This window comes from Balaenoptera ricei, chromosome 7, assembly GCF_028023285.1.
Source record: "Balaenoptera ricei isolate mBalRic1 chromosome 7, mBalRic1.hap2, whole genome shotgun sequence".
NCBI lineage: Eukaryota > Metazoa > Chordata > Mammalia > Artiodactyla > Balaenopteridae > Balaenoptera > Balaenoptera ricei.
This window is the reverse complement of record NC_082645.1, coordinates 51,090,461-51,112,070: the sequence shown is the minus strand read 5'-3', so window position 1 is coordinate 51,112,070 and position 21,610 is coordinate 51,090,461. Positions and strand designations below refer to the sequence as shown.

Genomic DNA, 21,610 nt, shown 5'->3' with positions numbered 1-21,610 from the left:
TTTATTTCAATTCATTTTAATCAAAGAAAACATAGTTTCATAGTATCTATTATTCAATTCCAACCTACATTTAAAAAATACTAATGTTGTAAAGAAACACGGAGTGTATCTAATTCAAACTCATTATATAAAATTGTGTTGTCTAACATTATAGTAACTAACTACACGTGGCTATTTAAATTTAAGTTAATCAAAATTAAAAATTCAGTTCCTCAGTTGCAGTAGCCAAATTTCTAGTGCTCAATAGTGGCTTGGCTTATTAGATAGCACAGATATAGAACATTTCTATCATTGCAGAAAGTTCTGTTGGACACACTGATATAGAACACCAGTACAGAAAGGTTATGGCATCTGTTTAAGATCATACAAATAGATAATAGCAGAACCCAGGTGCCTTGATTCTTAATTCAATGTTCTTTCTACTACTGCCTCTCAATACCCAGAATCCAATAATTAATCCTGGTTTTAAAGTCTCATAAAATTAATTTTGAAAATACAAAGCTCCCATGCCTCCACCTGCCTCAGAAACATCATTTCTCAAAGGGAAGATGCTTTCAAAAATGCTTGACTTTAGGGCTTCCCTAGTGGTGCAGTGGTAAAGAATCCGCCTGCCAATGCAGGGGACAGGGGTTCAAGCCCTGGTCCAGGAAGATCCCACATGCCGCGGAGCGACTAAGCCCGTGCACCACAACTACTGAGCCTGAGAGCCACAACTACTGAGCCCATGTGCCACAACTACTGAAGTCCGTGTGTCTAGAGCCCATGCTCCGCAACAAGAGAAGCCACCACAATGAGAAGCCGGCGCACCGCAACAAAGAGTAGCCCCCGCTGGCCGCAACTAGAGAAAGCCCACACACAGCAATGAAGACCCAACGCAGCCAAAAATAAATAAATAAATATTTTTAAAAATGCTTGACTTTAGTTTTAATGTTTGAAAAGCAAATTGGTGTTAACAAGTGACTTTTAAGGTCTCATATTCAACATATTAGTATTTTCACTAAATTTTTCCGAAAAACATCAATTAAAGAGATTCTTTCTTATTACTCCAAGAAGCATTATACTGCCTTTGCTAATACTGTAAGTGCAAAGATGTATGCAAGTACAAAAATAAGACCATCTAAACCCTTAAAATTACTCTTTAAGCAACTTACTTTATTTTAGTAGTAGATCAACTGAAATGGTTAAGTAGTACACCTGCTCATTTACCCACCTCTGGCTAACCAGAAAAGCTTCTATGTCTAGAGCTGGGTCAATTAGGCCATCTGTTACTTCAACTAAGGCAGCACAGTCAACTACTAAGGCAGCTGGACTCCACAGGGACAAGAGCCAAAGGCAAGGCTTGGGTAGATGACAGCAGAGAGAGTTGGAGGAGGCAGATTCAATAGGAATAGAGATGGCAATATGAGTGGGCTTAAGACATTTGGCCACCACTCTCAACAAAGACATGCCTGCAATAAGAATCTCACCCCAAACAACAGCAATGGTCTTTATTTCTATCTTTCTGCATTGTATAACAAGTAAAATGCACATTAGATTTTTATAGGGAGAATTTTTACAATTTTCACACCATATGCCCACACAAAAGCAATAGAAACAAAAGAATTATTTTAAAAAATTCTTCAAATCATAAATGTGATTAGCAGTGACAGGGAGTTTTCCATGCAATATGACTAAACCATGCCTTTGAATTTTCCTAACACTTGCCAATTTCAAAGTGATGTATCAGAATATGGAAAGACAGTAATGAGCTTTTTCTCAAGCATATTTTCTATTTTTATTAAAATTTCAATTTTCCTCCAGTATAGTATGTTTTAAGGTGGGTCTAAAATCTTTCCAGGCATATGGGACTCTTATTTAGTAGAATATCATCAATACATCAAATCTGTGTTGAATAAGAAGAAGGAAGATTTTACAACTTCATATCCCTGCCTTTTTAGAGATTTATTAGGTTCTGGTACCAATTCAAATGTGGTGGGAAATTTAACTCATTTCTGACACTATTTACCCAGAGATAGCATCGGATTCCACAGGTCGAGGGCTCAGTCCTGCAAGACTGCCCACCAATCAGACCCCATTTCAGGTTGTTGCTGGTGCTTCCGATCAACTGGCTATAAATCTGAGGGTTCCCATGAACCCCTTCACAGGTTCAACTAATTTGCTAGAGTGGCTCATAGAAGTCAGAGAAACATTTTATTTACTTGCTCACCAGTTTTATTATAAAAGGATATAACTCAGGAACAGCCAGATGGAAGAGGTGCATAGGACAAGGCATGGGGAAAGGTCAAGGAACTTCCATACCCTCTCCAGGCACACCAATCTTCCCAATCTCCATGTGTTCACCAACCCAGAAGCTCTCTGAACCCTGTCCCTTTGGGGTTTTGTGGAGGCTTCATTACACAGGCATGATTGATTAAACCAATGGCCATTGGTGATTGAACTCAAACTCTAGCCCCTCTCACCTCCCTTGTGGTAACCTCCAGGGAGTAACCTCATTAACATAACAAAAGACATCTTTGTTGCTTTCATCACTTAGAAAATTCCAAGCATTTCAGGAGCTCTGTGTCAGAAATAGGGACAAAGACCAGATATATGTTTCATATTATAAATCACAATATCACAGAAGTTATAATTTAAATCATTTGAATCTTTGGATTGGTTATACTATTTTAGTACATATATTTAAAACACAACAAAATGATGGTAGTCTTAAGAGTATTTTCGTATATACATACCTGGGAAGGAACATTTTTGGGAGGCTCTATTCGAATGCTTGGATCCCATTCTCCAGGAGGGAGAACAGTAACCTGATCCAGAAATTCATCAATTCCTGATACCAAGTCGTTACGATCTTTAGCTTTGTAAGCAACATCATGAAATACCTATAGAAGGAAAATAATCATTTATAGATAAAAAACAATTTTAAAATCTTAATGTGTTCTTTGTTTTCATCTCCCAGTTATCTCACATGTGATTATAACAATCTGAATAAGAAGCTCTAACTAAAGAAGTTTTTAGTGTAAAATATAGCTTAGTTTATTCTATGATTGCACACACTTATTTTTTCTTAGAATGCTAGGTGAATGTTGAAATCTCTGGTGGCAAGAGTAAGAGAAGGGAAAGGAGGATAGAAGGAGGCTCATTAAACTAGAATTAGTGATTCAAGTTTGGCAAACATTGTTTAAGTATGTGTAAATCAAACTTCCTGAAAGAAGCCCTTGCTTTAAAATAGAGATAAAAATTTATAGAATATATTAGAAATTTTAACAATATTTATACTGTGGCATAAACTAATGCTAACCATTGAATAAATTATGGACTAATCAATAAATGATAATAAGCCAAGTAATTATCTATATAAAAGTGATATTGGATCTTTACTCACATCCCACACAAAAAGCAATTCTAGGTATTAAAAACTTAAATATGAGAGTTAAAGTATTAAACTCATTGGACAGAATATAGAAGGATATATTTATTACCTCAGGGTAAGCAATAATACAAACCTCAAAGATTTAGTGTCAAAACAAAGCACATAATTTTTGCTGTTCTTCAAGGGAAAAAAAAAACAGGTGTTCAATAATGTCAAATGCCAGTAAGAGATCAAGTGACATGAGTACTGAACACAGGATAGTATATTTCGTAAATGGTGACCTTACAGAAAGCAGTTTCAGTAGAGTGGTAGTGACAAAAATCATACCGTAACACACTGAGATAAATGAAGTTATGATATTCAGGACAAAGTAGAGATCAGTCTTTCAAAACTCTTGAGATTCAGATTCATTCAACCTTTCAGTGGTACATGCCATGTTAAGGAGTAAGAAATTTTAAGGATGGGAAAAACCTGGACTTTTATTTCATATGTATTTCTTAAGTAGCTACTATATGTTGGGCATGTTTGCTAATTGAACAGAACAAGTCAGTGTTGACTTAAGAGCTAGGTGATAGAGAAAATTGTTGGTGCAAAAATCCAAAACAAGAAAAAGAAAAAGAATCCCTTTTTTTTGTTTTTGCTTTGGCTTTTGTTTTTATAAAACTATGTTATTTATGTTAATATACAATGACTTTACTATTGTTATTTTAAAATAAATTCACAAATACACTTAAAAATTCTCAGTTTTAAGTTCTCTTATGATAAATATCAGCATACTTACCTATATAAACAAAAGCTCTTTGGAATGCTTAATAATTTTTAAGACTATAAAAGGATTAATAAATTGGTAGTAGCGCCAATAAACAAAATCATATGATTTATTTCTAGTGATGCTCAACAGGAAGGAAGAAAATAGATTAGACTGACTCAAGATAAGGTGTTGCTAGGATGACTAGCACATTCAGTCATTAACTCGTTTAAAAAAAAATTTACTGAACCCTGACTGAGGGCCAGACACTACGTTAAGTTTGAAGATACAAAAGGAAAAGACAGTCTACCTACAAGAAGTTCCTGGTACAGAGAGGAAAAGAACAAACAGAGCTTAGTCAACAAATATTTATTTGAGCACCTGACAAAATCAGGGAACAAAAATGAATATTAAGTGGTAACTGCTCTCATGGAATTTACAGCTTAATAGTGCAATACAATTCACCATTTTCTTAACTAAACTGTAAGAATCAACATATTGAATTTTATTCTTAATGAGTATAACTGGTCAATGTATTTCAAAGCAGTTAGATGAGCAGAACAATTTCTCCACCTGGGCTTTGAACAATAAAAACTTTTTTTCTCTTTTAAAAGTATTTAAACATTTTTTAAAATATTCAATGAATGTACTATCATAATTTAAATGTCCTATTATAATTAACAGCTCTCATTTTTGGAGTAACTTTCTGGCTGAGTTTCTGCTTCTCTATCCCACTGCTCACAGAGAGTTAAACAAATTGCCCCAAAGCTAAGCTCTAAACTTTCAAGTCTAAAGGATTCATGTTTGAGTCTTCATTCAAGAGCTGATGCTTGTTCTCAAATTAGGTCGTTCTCATTTACCAAGGAAATAGATGCAAGTCCTTTCTCTGCTCTCATTCTAAATCTAAAATTTTAAAACCATGCATGTTTCTCTGTTCTACGTCTACTTGATTAGTCAAAAACTTTGGAATTGACTTTTTTCTTTTGAGAAAATCTTGACTCCTAATTGGGGAAAGGAAGTATTAGGAAGAGAGATAACTTGAGTATTTATGCACAATATGCTCCTCTCACCACATAAGATGTCCCATGCCCCAGAGATATCTCAATGTAATATCTTAATGTCTTAGATGTGGAAACATAATATACCATGAAACATATGTGCATGAAAGTGACAGTAGTTAAATTATGACAGTGTCATTTATTTTTCAATACTGTAAAAATTGCAGAATATTAATCAATATGGAAACACTAAAAGTAAAGATACTGTCAGTGCCTTCTCACAGAGAGTTCTACTAGAACAGGTTTGTGGAACTCATGAAGCCTTTTTGTCACTCTCCTGTCTTCTCCCAGATTTCCTCAACAGAATATGTTACTCTTTATAGTAGGTTAAGTAGTGTCTTTTCAAAATATATGTCCACCTGAACCTCAGAAAGTGATCTTATTTGGAATAAGGGTCTTCGCAGATGTAATTAAGGATCTCAAGATGCGATCATCCTGGATTAGGGTGGGCCCTACATCTAATGACATGTGTCCTTATAAGAGACATAAGAGACAGAAAAGGAGAAGACACACAGAAACACAGGGGAGAAGGCCATGTGAAGACAAAGGTAGAGACTGGAATTTTGCTGCCACAAGCCATGGAAAGACAGGAGCCACCAGAAGCTGGAGAGACAGGGAAAGACTCTCCCCTAGAGGCTCCAGAGAGAATGTAGCCCTGCTGACATTTTGACTTCAGACTTCCGGCCCCGCAAAATATGAAAAAATAAATTACTTTTGTTTTAATTACCCAGTTTGTGGTAATTTTTCATGCATAGGAAACTAATACACTCATTAAGTTGGTTCTTTCTGAAACGGATGAAAAAAATGTTTTTCTTCTATCTTTTGGTTTCCTATGTGTAAATATCAATAACTAATTCATATAAAACCAATAAACATAATTTGAACAGATATAATAGAAAAATTTATATTGAACCCCAAACACCAGTTCAAATTTTCAGACTTCATAAAACTAGGAAAAGTTATATGTAATACTAATTAGCTCTTTTCAAAGATTTCAAGTGTCAGAAGCCATGTATTTCAATAAATAAATTATTATATTATTTGGATGATATTCTAGAAATGTATAATCTCTTTGCTATTTACTACTGAATTTTGAATTTATGTCCCTTCTGTGATTTTTGCATATGCTCTTCTTTTACAATAAAAATAAAATAATAAAAACAGATTTTCATAACGTGCTGTAGAATCCAAGAAACCAGTTATATGATACTACTTTTTATGTTTATTTTTATGATCTTACATTTTTGAGACATATAGCTCTTTGAGAAGCTGATGAAAGCTTTTTCCAGTCCAAGAAAACTACACACAAATTTTTGTACATAGAAAAATTTGTGGGCTGTATCAGAGATCACAGGCCTCTTGAAATCTTCAGCTCCTCTAATGGTTAAAAGACTCCCAGGTTAAGAACATCTATATTTAGGCAATTATAAAGAGAGTTGATAGACGTTGCATGGCTTTTGGTGTCATGTATACTATTCAGATAAACTGACATTGTTTTTTTTGGTTTTTTTTTTTGAGACCTTAAAATTATTTTGCCCCATACAAGACCTGCAGTGATATTTACAATGGTGATCACTTTGGCAATACATATGCTACAAGGGGACTATTAATAAATACATTCTAAATGTCACTAAATAACAAATTTTCTTTAGAGTATGAGGTTTTAAAATGTTCATGTGTGTGAATTTATTACCCCTTTTGAATAACTTTTTCCAAAGGAAATTTTATAGTACAAGCATTTAAAAGAAGGGGAATTCAATACAGAGAAATCTGATTCACAGCAAACTGTCATGAATACAGAACTCCAAAAGTTAGGTGTACCTAGTAAAGGGAAATGTTCCCAATGAACTTGAATAAATACCTCATCTGTCATTAGGGTTGCAATTGATCTGCCAATCTCATGGTACTGTTGCCCCTTTCCCATGGGTCCCAGAAGAATGAACAAAAATCTGTAATTAAGAAGAAAAAAACACAAATGTTTCAAGGTAGAAATAAAAAATAATTTTAGTAGTACAGAATCACTCATCTCAAAGGAATAACTGAAGATAGGGATTTCGATGTAAAATAGTTCCATATTTTTCCACAGGTTTTGAAATATTTTATGATGTTTCAAAATGACTCATGCTTGAGATCCTTGAGCAATTGGAATCATGGTTATTTTGCTCTGTTTCCTTCATTTAGTTACCTATCGTGCCCACACAGTTGTTAGTGTGAATTTTTAGGATTCTATAATCTATAGAGGAGAAAGCTGAGAAAAGTAAAATCTGATTAAACCTTTCTGAATTGTAAGAAAGAGAACTCACTGACATGTAAATTGTAGAATTAGGTAGAAGGGGAAAAAGGTAATACAGTAGTATAAACAATGAAAGAACATAGGGTCAAAAAAACAGTAGGTGTATGTAAATTTACATTAAATAGAAAAAATGATTGCCAGGAATCAAAGATCAGTTAGGATAAAAGAAAAAAAACTATTAATTCCAATGCTGCAGGAATAAAAATAGCAGCTGAACTGTGATATTCCATCTCAATTAGGTTGAAAGTCTAGCAAATACATCATCACAACTGGAGCTTTTGAAGAAATCAACATGTGTTTTAACTTTGGAGGACCAGTAATTGTCTTATCTCTGAAAAGGTCAATGCTACAGGGAAATTGTGAGAATTTTAAGATGACCTATATTCTGTAATATAACCCTACAGTATTCATTTGTTAAATGGTTCTTGCTCTTAAGTGTGAAGACTAATGGCTTTTTAAAGTGTGCTAAAATAGGTACTACAATTCTACCTTTCATTTAGTTATAAACTTTAGAGATTGTACATGTTTTTACATGATGCATATATTACACAGTCTTAGAGGATGTGACATTAATTTTTTGTGTCAGATGTTACTGAATCCAAGTCAACTTCTGCTATACAGAAATGTCTACTATACATTTAAAACAGGAATAATTTAGTGTGGTGGCAGATGCTTTATCAAGTATAGTACTTTCAAGAAATTTCCTAACCTATGTACATCCTGCTACTTTTCAGGTTTCTATTCCATGGGCTATTTATAAAGTCCTAAAATTATTTTCTGACATTTTTACTATGTGTTACTGTTATATACACGGTGTGCCCTTTTGTCCTCCTAAGAAAGGATAATTACGAACCTTGAATGGCTTTCTTTATTTTATTTGTCTAACTAATCTTCTTCTATTTTTCACCTTTCCAAACTAGCCTAGTCTTTTAAATCTCTCCTCATACAGTGGCTCTACTGTGCCCCTAATTTTTCCTCCATTGTTCTGTAGACACATTTTGCTATGTCAGTATGAAATGAGGTCACCTAAACCTTTACAGTTTTCAAAGTGAGGGTATATAACCCCATTATGGCTTTTCTCTACTCCTGGGAATTTTCCTTTTCTTTCCTTTGAAACACAAGAGCTATCATTGTCATAAATAGCCATCATTTACTCAGAGTTCATCGGATACCTTCCTAAGTGGCAGAACAAGAATGCACTGCTTGGAAGATGCAAAAGAATTTTAACCTACTAAAGTAATACCTCTATGGTTAGTAAGTTTCACATCTTAAATCTGAATCCCAAATTCCCAGAAACTCTGAATAGATTACAGGGTGTAAATAGAAAAATGCAGCCTTAATCATACAGTCAGAGGCCATCTTAATGTGCCCAGTTCATCCTTCCCCTTTTTTAATAAAAGTTGGTATGTATCAGAAGTCTCAGTAGCCCTCCAACAGGATGAGACACTTCTCTCTATAACCTGAACTGGTAACTAGCTACCTGCCTCAAATCTGTTCTTCCACAGATTCAGGAAGAGGCACTCAAACACTGAATCCCCTTCCAGTCAGCTGAGCTCTAATAAAATGAGGCCTCTCCTGACTAAACTATTCCACATTTTTGGAATATCTTAACCACAATCAAAACACAGAGTGATGTAATCTGCTATGTTTTAAGGCCAAAGGTCCATAGAAGAAACATTCTACAAACCCAGTTGCCACAGCACCTGAACTTTTCATCAATTTAACTTGGCTAAGGCATTCAGTGTTTGGACGAGGAGGCATATTAACAGCATCTGAAATAATTATAGCATCAAACAAAGGGCAGCAGTCACATAGGAAATGGGGCCCTACATAGATATGTTTTGCTATGGGAACAGGATCAGAGTGAAAGCCTGTCTATATACAGGAATCGCATTTGATGGAGGGAGAAGGAAAGAAAACAAGGTCCCCTGGAGGAATTGCTAAGAACCTAATGTTCTGTAGACAATATTCTTTTTTCAATTTGCCCATTGACAGTCTTATCTCTATAACATAGAGATAAATAATAAACAACAAAATTCAGTTTGTATTGTGGTGAAGTTGTTAGTTTTTATGTACAGCTGAATGAAAAACAAGTTCAGGTAATCAAATTAAATTTGTACTTTTGATTCAGATTCAACCACAGTACCATGATGCTACTACGAATGATTCTTAAGACTCTATGTATGTGAAGTATACTATGCCTAAGATTGAATCTTATAGTACATTAGATACAGCAGGTAGTATCCTAATGATGGCACTTACATGTACTCTGAGGGCCTACTCAGTCAAGCATAAGGCAGGCCTTGAAAACTTTGATCTTTTTACGTACGATCACACTCATATACAGGATCCCACAGTCTAATGCAATCTTTGAGAAAAGCCTAATACTTTATCACTTTTCACCAAAATTGTAAGAAAGGATTTATATGGTGATATAGACCAGGGTATTCAGAGATGAGGAGCATGCCTAAAAGAAAACATAGAAATTTGAGAGGAAGGAGGAAAGGACTGAATAATTTTTAAAGCACTTTTTGCCCTCCTCCACAAACAAGAAGAAACAATAGTTTTGTCGATTACACTTTAGTTTCTAGAAAAAACTCTCAGAGGAAACTATATTTACACCTTTTTTTCCCACAGATAAATGGCTTAAGAAAAGTGCAAAAGATGCTCTTATACTTTTTACCTGGTTGGGATTGGGACTTCAGCCAGTCCTTGAAGCAATACAGCTGGAGACAACCTGACAAACGCAACTACAGTTCGATCCAAAAACTCCAATTCCCCAACTAAGATGTTTGAAGCCTCAGCACCTGGAGGAATCTTCTTCATAAAATGCAGATCAACCTGAGATCATCACAAAGTAAAATAAGGTAAATCAAAATTGGAAAAACTTGTTAAATCATATCCTAGCACAGTATTTCACACATGGTAACCCATCAATAAATATAGTTTAAATAAATATTGCTTATATAAATATAGTTTAAATAAATTTAAAAATAGTTAAATGTCTTACTTGCCCTTAAAAAAAAACTTTTTTCTTTTACCTCGTATTTTTCTAATTTGTCATTAATACGTTGAATACTCTAGTTTCTCTATTCAATATTTTAAAAAGATTATTTTTCAGCATCAGTAATCTTGAAATTTTCAGGGAGAAAGGAATATGTGTTCAATTAAATGAATATACTTTAATCTTAATTTAACTAGCATTTGTCAATAGATTTAAATATTTGCATACTACATTATCTTAATTTGGTTCACAATACATTTCAATTAATTAATATTCAAAATATGCCTATTTCAAAAGAAATATAATCATGATTCTCCTTGTAGTATAAATTATGACTTTAGTCTTCAACTTTATCTTAATTGTTCTATATCCTTCACATTCTATACTTGGCTTCATCAATCTTCAATTTTAATTTCTCATCAGAGAATTTAGGGATGGCAGAGCAAAGGAAACAAGAATAAAAATATTAATATTTGGAGTTGCTGAAGAGCCATTGTTGAATTTCTGATATGAAATGTCTGTGACTGAAATGAATGCACACAAAACAAAAGCATCATTAACAAAAAGAAATGCTTGGAGTAAAGGGTGAAGTCTGAAAATGAATGTAAAATAGTCTTAGGCATAAGTATCAATTTGCATACAGAGAGCCTCAGTGAAAACCAAGCAGTGATTTTAAAGTCAATTTTACAAGGCCTATTTCTTGTTTCTAATTCATTTGAGTTGCTTTTAATGGAAACCTGTTTGCAGGGAGAATAATAGTTTAACTGCTGTAATAACTGTTTTTATGCTCTCATGTTAATGAAATGGGGACCAAAGATCAAAGTGGGAAGAGGAGAGAGAGACAGAGACAGAGAGAAGGAAAAGAAGAAGGAGAAAGAGGGAGAGAGAGGGGGATGAGGCGATGAGGAGGAAGTGGAGGGGAAGGGAGAGGAAAATTAAGAGGAGGAAGAAGAGGAGAGAGGGAGAGAGAGAAGAGCTCTGGCAAATACAATGAGGCCAACAAGACTTTTTTTTCGGTCAGATATTTCTTCTGCAAATTTAATGATTTGAGAATATTTTTTCCAAGCAGTTTAAAATGAAAGAAAAATTAAAACTTTTAGGAGGAATACCTTAGGATGTCCATAGCCAGACTTTAGTGACTACATTAAATTTGTTGTTTTCTGAAATCAAGACCACAGCACAGCTATTTAGAAGGTTTATAACTACTTAATTTTCTGTAAGATAAGGGAGCCACAAAACATGAAACCCATTATATGAAGTATACATTTTATCACAAGGATTAAATATAAAAATAATCCACAGTACTCCACTAAAAATATCAAATAGAAGCAATGTTCTATTTAAAGAAAAAGAAAAATATTATAAATTCCAAAGTTTTTAACCTAAAAATTTGCTTCCAAATACAAATTTGTAAGCTCGTAATACCTATACACTATTAGCCCTGTGAGAAAAACATAATAAAGACTTATGGAGATAAGTCTCTCAGAGCCTAAAAAAGTGAACTATTAAGTTTTCCCCCTCAATAGAAATAACAATTATACAATGTTAATACACTGGAACAAAATTTAAAATGAGAAAATAGCTTTTTAAGATAATCTATAATTGATAATCAGTATGAGTCATACTGGTAATACTTGTCATAACTCTAATGAGAAGTTTAAGTTCAACCTGGAAAACTTTCTGTGAATTCATTTATTTCTTGACAAATGCCATCGCCTTAACTATTAGCATCTGTACCTCAGGCAGGTGGCAATTACACACATGACTGCTTTAAGATTCAATTGAATTAAATCAAGGAGTACCAGTATGCTAAAATAGCTTAATTTTATAAAAGAAAATACATGGTCTTTACATATTATTTTTTGCATTATACAATACCTAATATATCATTGATTGATATCTGTTACTGAAAAAATGCATTAAATATACTGAATTTAATTTCAGGATTAGCAAATTTATCTTGATTTAAAATGTAATAAATTATAGTTAAATAATATATATCTAGAGTAGTCATTATATTATACTCATTACATTATATTATTCTTGGCGTAGTCATATATTTGGGGGTAATAGATTATATAACATATTATCTAATTATATTATTATATTATACAATTATATATTATATTATTCCTGGGATAGCCCTGTATATTTGTATTTGAGTTAACATACAATTCATAAAGAACCTTATTTGGCAACCTAACTTTTAATATAACAAAAGATCACATTTAAGGACCACAGTTTAACCTTTTATAAAACTACAAATATCAAAAACAGCTCTGAGGAATTAGGTTGACCTATGGCCTTAAGAGAGTCTTCAGGTGGACTCAAATACGGAATAAACATAAGGAAATTTTTCTGGTCCTCTGAACAGAATCTTGAAGAAATCAAGTTATACTCTTATGGATCTGGATTTATACTCATGCTTCTGGGGTCTCCAGACCTTTATGCTAAGAAGGAAAAGATGCTTTATTCTGGTTATTTGATACTTAAGTTGTGGATGAGAAACACTTATATCTCTGGGGAACAAGTTTAGACAGAAGATCATGGTGGAACTGGAAATGTCTGGACAAGCTACATGCTGAGATGTGAAAGAAATACAGATGGGTCTTTAGGGAGAAAGTTTAAGTCTTAAGCTCATTATAGAAAGTACAAGAAAAGTAATAGAAATTCCCTGGGGAGAAATGCTCTTGTGACACTAACCAACCAGTGATCTTGAGCAGCTCTCTTAATCCGGGGTTCAGCTTTCTCACCTTCTAAATGAGATTTCTAAGGTTTCCTACAATTCCAGGATTTAATAATGCAACTCTTTATATTTCACATATTAAAGATTGATGCAGAAGAGAGTTCTTTCTACACAGAAAATAATGTGGAAGTTTCTTTAAGTCATTTGAAATAAAAGAAATCGCCAACATTTGGGAAATAATAAAATAGCCATCTTCTACCTGTCAGTTTAAAAACATAACACATCTGCTTTTCAAAAGCATTATAGTGGGCTTCCCTGGTGGCGCAGTGGTTGAGAATCTGCCTGCCAATGCAGGGGACACGGGTTCGAGCCCTGGTCTGGGAAGATCCCACATGCCGCGGAGCAACTGGGCCCGTGAGCCACAACTACTGAGCCTGCGCGTCTGGAGCCTGTGCTCCACAACAAGAGAGTCTGCGACAGTGAAAGGCCCGCGCACCGCGATGAAGAATGGCCCCCGCTCGCTGCAACTAGAGAAAGCCCTCGCACAGCAACGAAGACCCAACGCAGCCATTAATTAATTAATTAATTAATTATTTTAAAAAAGCATTATAGGAATCAAAAAACCTGACATTTCAGATCATATTTTCAAAGAGTCCTTAAACGAATAAGTTTGATGGGCCTAACCACTGGAAGGGTTAAAAATATATAGTTTGAATGTAGACAGAACATAGGATCAAGTCACATGAAATGAAAAAGGACTTTTATCCCTTAACATCTCAAAATTCTACTGGGGTTTGGAATCTACATATTAAAACTTAAAATATTTAAATAAACAAAGTAATCTGTAGACTAACTGATGGATTCACTTTGATAAATTTACTACCAAACTGAAATCATTAGGCTAAAAAACCTTAACTCATGCACCTGCAAAATCTGGCACTAAAGTTTGTTTCCATAATGATGCATTACATTTGTTCTTTCCAAATCCTACTACTCTGTCCTTCCAGGTTATAAGGTAAGAAGTATTACTTTGTTTTTCAAAAAAAACCCCAAAAAATCCAGAGCTGAAGGCTTAAATTATATCGAACCTCATAGGATTCACTCAACATGTACATCCCAAACACTGTTCAAGGCACTGGAGATCCAGTGGGGGCCAAAACATATTAAATTCTGGTCTAGCGTTTACTTCTGACACTGCTGTTCCCACTGATATCAACAACAACAACAGTAATAATAGTAGCCACATTTTATTGAACACCTGCTATAAGCCCAACACTCTGCCAGGCTCGCTCTCTATAATTTCTCACTTAATCTTCCCCCCAAAATTATAAATAGGTATTATTCTTATTTTACAAATGAGAAAGATGAAGTCAGAGAACTCCTCCAAGATTAGATAGCTTATAAATGCTCTTTCTCAAAAGCATGTTCTTTCCAATGTGCCATGCTATGGACAGGAGACTAAAAAATATAGATGGTTGGCACTGAGTAGAGGGCTGTAGAAATTTAACTTTCTCATTAAAAACTGGAGCAGTCCAGTGATTTGAAATGCAATAAGAAAGAAAAGGATTCAAGAAAAGAAAATCTATTTTTCACTCTTCTATAGTTCAAATTGTTCTAGGAGCCCTGAAAATAAGACTACTGTCTCCAATTGGCTATATTCATTTTCTTTCAAATGTATTGAAGCATTTTTGAAGGCTGCGAAACTAGGTCAGGCAACTAAAAGCAAAATGATATCGAGATATAAAATTCAGTGTCAAAGGGTTATATCCTTTAAAAAAAGGTAAAAGGTAATTATTTGAAAGGATGTGATTTATCATCACTGTTTTTGAGAATGTTCACTGTGCTCCTGTTATACTGTTGATGCCTGCACAAATAAGTAAGAAACTTCTTATGTCATTGCTTTTAAGATCCTATTTCAAATGAAGAACATCAGAAATTAAATGTATGGCAGTTTGCGACAATTTTATTCCAACTTGCAGATGAATGATGATGTGATGCTTTAAAAAGATATTTTTTGGAGAGGAAATGGAATACATTTGAACTGGCTTAATATTTGAATCACATGCCTCCATACAGTGAGATGAGCTTTGAACCACTGTAGAAACAGAGCCCGAGGGTGCCCTCACCTCTCTCTCTTGCTGGTGTGGAGGTCCTTTTTCATGCCTTTGTTTCATCCCACATGGACTAGCATGCCCCTTTTGTTGGCCTCCCAGCCCCTGCACGCATAATTAACAGACTTAAGCTGGTACACCACGCTCCCACAGAGACTCCACCAGGCACCAGAGGGAGAGCATGCACAGGACTGGACCCAGACCATTTTGGCACTGGCAGAGGGATTCTGAAACAGCAGCAAGGAGCTGATCGCTATTAATCTTTTCAGAAGCTTGATGCAGGCAACTGCCTCCCATTCCCACCTCCTCCCACTGTTACAATCCTTCCGAGTGTTAAGGACCTTGTGAAAAACAAATTACTGGGAGTGATTACTGTTTCAGCCACTCAGATAAAGAAAGGTGTTGACTCTCTTTATTTTTGGTCAATATTAAAACTCTTCTTTCCTGATCAAGTGTTAGCTTGCCACAGCCTGCAATAGCACATATAGGATGTCAGGAATTTGCTAAGAAAAGCACATTATTTTCACACGCATTATTTTCTTAGAATACATTCAAATAAATGATTTCATCTGAATTGTCTCCAATTAGATGGATCCCTCAACAGTCAGTCTTTATTATGTTTTTATTCAAAACTCTGCTCAGTCTTACTATGTTCTAGTGTTTCTTAACACTAATGCCTCTCTCTGAATCACGACAGTGAAGCCTTAAGTTACGTGATTTACTTTTCCACAAATAGAGGAAAAATTATTTTGAAAAAAAAAAAAACTAGCAAAAGTTTTAAACAATAAATTTCTGTTAAATTCCCTGTGAAGTCCAGTTATCCTTTTTACTGGAAGAGATGCATCACACCAAGTGGCTGAAACCTGAAGACTATGCATAAAACTTACACATTTGGTTTTGTGAATAGGCAGAACATTACATGTGAACTTAAATGCTAACATTATCTGTAACAATATCAAGCTTTGGATAAGAAACAAAACAAATGTGCATGCAAAAAAAAATTGTGTCAACACCTCTTAAAATGGTTGATAATTTCTAGTAATAACTCAGAGGCTTCCTTAAATGAGAGGGAGAAAAGCTTACCTTGCTAAAGTCAACAGTGCTGTTTTCCCTGCTCACATCATTCTTATTCTCAACACAGGCTGGAGCCGACTGAGGAGAAACAACCTGACCTGCTAAAAGAGATTGTTATTACAGAATACAAACAATTACTTACATAATTCTAGACATATTGAGTGAAATATGAATTAAACTAAACCAACATAGGTTTCTTAATGAAGTAAGCATGAAGGGTCAATATAAATATATATATATAAATACAAATATTCTTATTTATCAGTTACAGATAGAAACGGGAGAATTCAGTCAAGAAAATGTAAACTAATCCTCAGATTAAGACTCTCAGATTAAGACTCTTTATTCTTTATGAAGAAAGAACATCTACAAAAAGATTTTAATCTAATCATGGTTTTGAAACATCAGTGATTTCTAAATTTTATCCAAAACTATTGGGATATATATGTATATGTATATGCATATGTGTATATATGACAAGATAGACATCTATTATGATTTAAGCTCAGACTGAAGAATTTTAAAGGTAATGTTGTTTTTTAAAGGGCGAATATTTATGTGAAAAGTACATAGCATATTTATAGCTTCTACTGCATCTGAAAAAACAAACCAAAGAGAAAAAATTCTTTGACAACAACTTTTAGAGATTTCTATATGAGAGGTTCAGTTAGAAATAACTTTACCTCACATACTACGAATACTGTGAATATGATATTATGCTTCTCACTATTCAATTGTGTAAGCATACTGATATTGGTCTGCATGACAAGAGATCAATAAATTTGAATTGTATTTGTTTTCCATTAACACTAACCAGCAACTTAATTATTTTGTAGTCTTTTCCCCATTATAAGAAAGATTATGATATTAGTTAAGTGGACAGTACAGCTGAGAATGTGACAACAGCTAACCAAGGGTAATTACATTCCATTATTCACTAAATATGAAACAGTCTTTTCAATCACAACTTATACGAAATCTGTCCATATTTAGCAATTAAATTATAAAAATTAACGATGCTTGCTTAATTTCACATGTATCTCTCTTTTCCCTAAACTCTCTCCATCCTCACTTGTTACTTTTACTGTGATACAAGTAATGACAACCCAGCTTCGAAGCCTTGACCATATTTTATAACCATAACTCAGTGACTCAAAAATACCGCTCTTATTCTCATCTGTTTTAGATGGGAATATTTTCTCTTCTCTCTGCCTAGCTCTTCTCTCTACCTGCCTAAATCCCAACTTTATTCCAAGTTTACCTTTAGTTTCATCTTCTCCAATTACTGAATTTCTCTAAACTGCTAGTGTATATACAAATACCTCTTCTTTAAATTCTTTAAATTCTCTTGAAATCCACTTATTCTTTGTTAACTAGAATTTAAGTGTGACTTAAAACACTGATAATTTTCTTTCAAATACTACTATAATTTGGCTTTTTGAACTATTAAGCCTCTCAGGCAGGGGTCATTTATTAATAGGTACAATTTTTTTATGGTTTAAAATTGTTATATTGCCAGAGAGTAATGGGCTTAAGATTCTTCTAAAATTTAAATACTTCACTGCTTTCACTAAACAAAGTAAAGTAATACATTTGGTGAAGATTTTTCAAATGATTTTAAAAGCAAATTCACCTTAAACCATGTACACAAATTCTTTTTTTTTTAGGATATTCTTCTCTTTTGTGACCTATAGGGGAGGTGTCTTACCCTAGACTATGAGAGAGAGTTCAGTTCAGTAGAATTGATCATAACCCTACATGATACAGCACTTCTATAAATCACATAGATTTAGAACATAAAAATCTGAGAGTAATACAATCCTAAACAATTTCTAAAGTGACACATCTATATTTTATTTATAATTTACAACATAAAGTATAATTTTATAAGTATATAAAAGTTATAAATTTTTTAACATCTTTATTGGAGTATAATTGCAACACAAATTCTGATTACAGTGAATTCCAAAAAAAAATATTAACTTTAGAGAAGTGACAGACTTAAGCTGCATCAGTTATTTCCATTCTCCCATTTCTAACTGCAGCGTGCAGCTATGACTGTGAACTGTTCATTAGCAGCCATTTAATTTATCATTCTCAAAATAATAACTGTAGTTTAAAAAAAACCTTTTACATAATGCATTTGTGCTACTAACAGATGTCTTCAATCACCAGTTTCACATCATTTCTCCATATTTTCATGAGTTAGAACATTAGGTATATTTAAACCTAAATTTACTGAATGTTCTGTAAAATTGAACAGTGAAATTCAAGGCATGGCTAAATTAAATAAACATATATCTGCTTTCTTATAATAACTTATTTCATGTGATATAAAACTACATGGAAGAACAATTATTTAACTCAATCAGCAAACATACAAAAATAGTCAACCCAGTACAAAGTCATCAACTTTGAAGAGATTTCATTGGATAGAAAATATGCTGTAACTTAAAATTTGAAGAAATTGGATAGCCTATGTTTTCACATATATACTTTAAAAGCAGAATATTTCATAAATTACCTTCAGCTCATGAGACATGTTTAGAACATTGGCACTTGTATTTCCTCTTGTAAGTATTAATATATTTGAGATTTATTGTTCAATGCTATTCTTGTTCTGGAAATTTTACAAAATATTACCTCATAAAGTTGATAATCAGGAAGGGATTTGAAAAATATTCTCAATGACTATTTTAAGTGATATGGATAATGACCTAGTGGAGAGTATTTAACTAGCAGGAGATATACGAGATGACAGAAATTTCCCTGCTAGTTCTAGATTCTAGGTATGTGCATAGAATGTACGCTAATGCAGGAAAAAAGCATAAAAACTACCAGCCTATGACATAGGAATATAAACCACAAGTTTGATATCTCTTATATTTCAGAGATAATAGTTAAATATTAGTAAATATTAGTAGTTAAATACATTTAATCTCATCAAAGTTTAAAAAGTACTCCAAATCTTATTTCTCAATGTGTATGTTAATTTGTTAAAATGAAACAACACATATTAAATGTGTATACTTTCAAGGCAGTAACTGAAAACCTGAAAAATGCATAGGTATTATTATTTAAAAATTAAACTGAGAGGTTTGGTTTGGGTTATTTTGAAAAACTTGAAGCCTTTAAACAAAGCTTAAAATTTTATTTGTTCCATTTACCTACCTACCTACCTACCTATCCATCTAAAGCCTGCGCATGAATTATAGTCTAACTACTGGAAATTTCATAAATTAAATAATTTTTATAATTCTGTTATCAACTATAATCTTTTTCTGTCTAAACACTGATTTCTTTAGTTTAGTCCAGTTATCACTGCCTTTCAGAAGAAGGTGATAGGCTTAGATTTCAAAATGACTTTCATTAACTCAAATACTATTACATAAGAAGAATCAGTAAATTTAGGTTTTGAAAGGGCATCTCTTATTTTCCCATTGATATCTAAAACAATACTAGTTCATAGAAGACAATTTTCAGGTACAGGATTTTACATTCAGCCAGAAAGTGAATATGTGTCCTAAAAGGATAACAAAGAATTTGCTAGGATTTTCCCCCCTCCAAGACAAAATAGTATAAAGTTAGGATTTAGAATTCCCATATATGTGTGGAAGTTTTATGAATGCTATTTTTTATGATAATTTTTCTAATAAATATGCCATAATGCTTTTGAACATACATATTTTTGCCTATTTCTTTATATTACCTTCACTATGCCCACTCATCACTGTCCGTACTAATATATTCTATAAGTAAATGTCATTGCAATTTTTAATCACATCTGTTAATAACTAAATAACTTTGAGACATTAAGATGATTATCCAAAAAGAGACATTTACTAACTTAAAACTTTATTATATTCAGGGTAAATTATTCAAAAACTAATGAAAATTGGACACTATTATTATGAAGTGAGACATGTTCATGACTATTTGAATGTAAACATTTGAGAAACCTAACATCATCCTTATATATTTACCATATATTTTAATTTTTCCAACCTTTTAAACTCAAAGAGTTCACCATCTTAAATCCAAAATTCCAATATTTGTTATACATCTTATCAATTAAAGTGCATATTATATAGTATTCATATCAGCAACTGCTTGAGTTAATTTTCCTTTGAGTCATGAATTCATTTTTTCCTCTGGACCTCCATGTAGGGTTCATATATAAGTTAGATAAAAAGTTATTATAGGCCATGTACTTTTCCAAGGCAAATCATAAAAGATTTGGGCAAGCACAGGAGAAAACTGAGGGTAATTCAAGCAACCTCTAACTAGAAAATGGAAGCTCTGCTTTTCCGCTTGTTACACAAAAAATTTTTCACCAAGTCCACTGCGAAACTGGCAGAGTCATTTCCCTCATCATAAAGTTGTGGGGAGAGCATGAGACTATGTCAGAATTACTATGTTTTCTACTTTAAGTAGTGTCAGTATCATTAAAGCATCTCAGTATTGAAAGACAACCATAAATATGTTCTCAAAAAATGTATTTGAATTACATTAATTCAAGTCCTTACTTATAGTTTTCTTCCTTTTTAAATAAATTACATATATAAGTATTATAAAACAGCAGCTTTTAAATTTCTATTTAGCCAAATTCAAATCAATAGGAGAAGAAGATACCACTGAAGTATATCAGTATTTGCTACTGCTTAATCCACTGAAAATCATGTGTAATAGAAGGAAACTGGGATGAAGACATGGAGGTACATTACTATTAACCTAGAGACCAAGCTGGTTTACACTACCTCAGAAACCTTCAACGCATTTAGAGTACCCAAAGGGTAGGAGATGAGGGAGGTACAGAGATGAGATGAGCCTGTTAGAGACAGACACAAGACAGAGCAAAATAAAGAAATATAAAAATGAATGACAAAGTTACATACATGTGTAACAATACATTTCTTCATGGGAATAGAAAACAAGAAGAAAGAAAGGCTATATATCTAGAAAATGTTGATTAGGTGAGCTATACTTCAAGAACATGAAAGTATGCACACAATTAAAGTTGGAGAAAAACTGGTATGCCTGAAAATAATTAATGTAAGATAAGAAATAACAAATTTAAACACATCATACTAGAAATATTTTTGCTGTTAAGACTTAAGTCTTGAGAGTCCAAACCTCAGTAGCAACAATACAGTGTCTCAACAGACCCACCAGCTGTGTCAACAATGTCATCCTGATTTTTTTTGGAACAATGGAAAACACCTTTTTTATAATGCTTAATTCTATCATCTACATGAGTTTTTAAATG

General features: G+C 33.3%; 1 protein-coding gene across 3 annotated transcripts in view; it reads right to left on the bottom strand.

Annotated features, from left to right (window-relative positions):
* SLC4A10 (solute carrier family 4 member 10) overlaps nucleotides 1-21,610 on the bottom strand; it is a 217,035-nt gene that overhangs the window by 97,101 nt on the left and 98,324 nt on the right. Inside the window, exons 7-11 of one of the 3 annotated variants that reach the window (XM_059927980.1) lie at nucleotides 16,354-16,445; nucleotides 15,286-15,375; nucleotides 10,153-10,310; nucleotides 7,038-7,125; nucleotides 2,733-2,879 (exon numbers count right to left, since the gene is read on the bottom strand). In XM_059927980.1, the coding sequence (XP_059783963.1) occupies nucleotides 2,733-2,879; nucleotides 7,038-7,125; nucleotides 10,153-10,310; nucleotides 15,286-15,375; nucleotides 16,354-16,445 (575 nt within the window). The remainder of the gene's footprint in view (nucleotides 1-2,732; nucleotides 2,880-7,037; nucleotides 7,126-10,152; nucleotides 10,311-15,285; nucleotides 15,376-16,353; nucleotides 16,446-21,610) is intronic. The other 2 variants (XM_059927981.1, XM_059927982.1) reach the window with 2 other exon arrangements.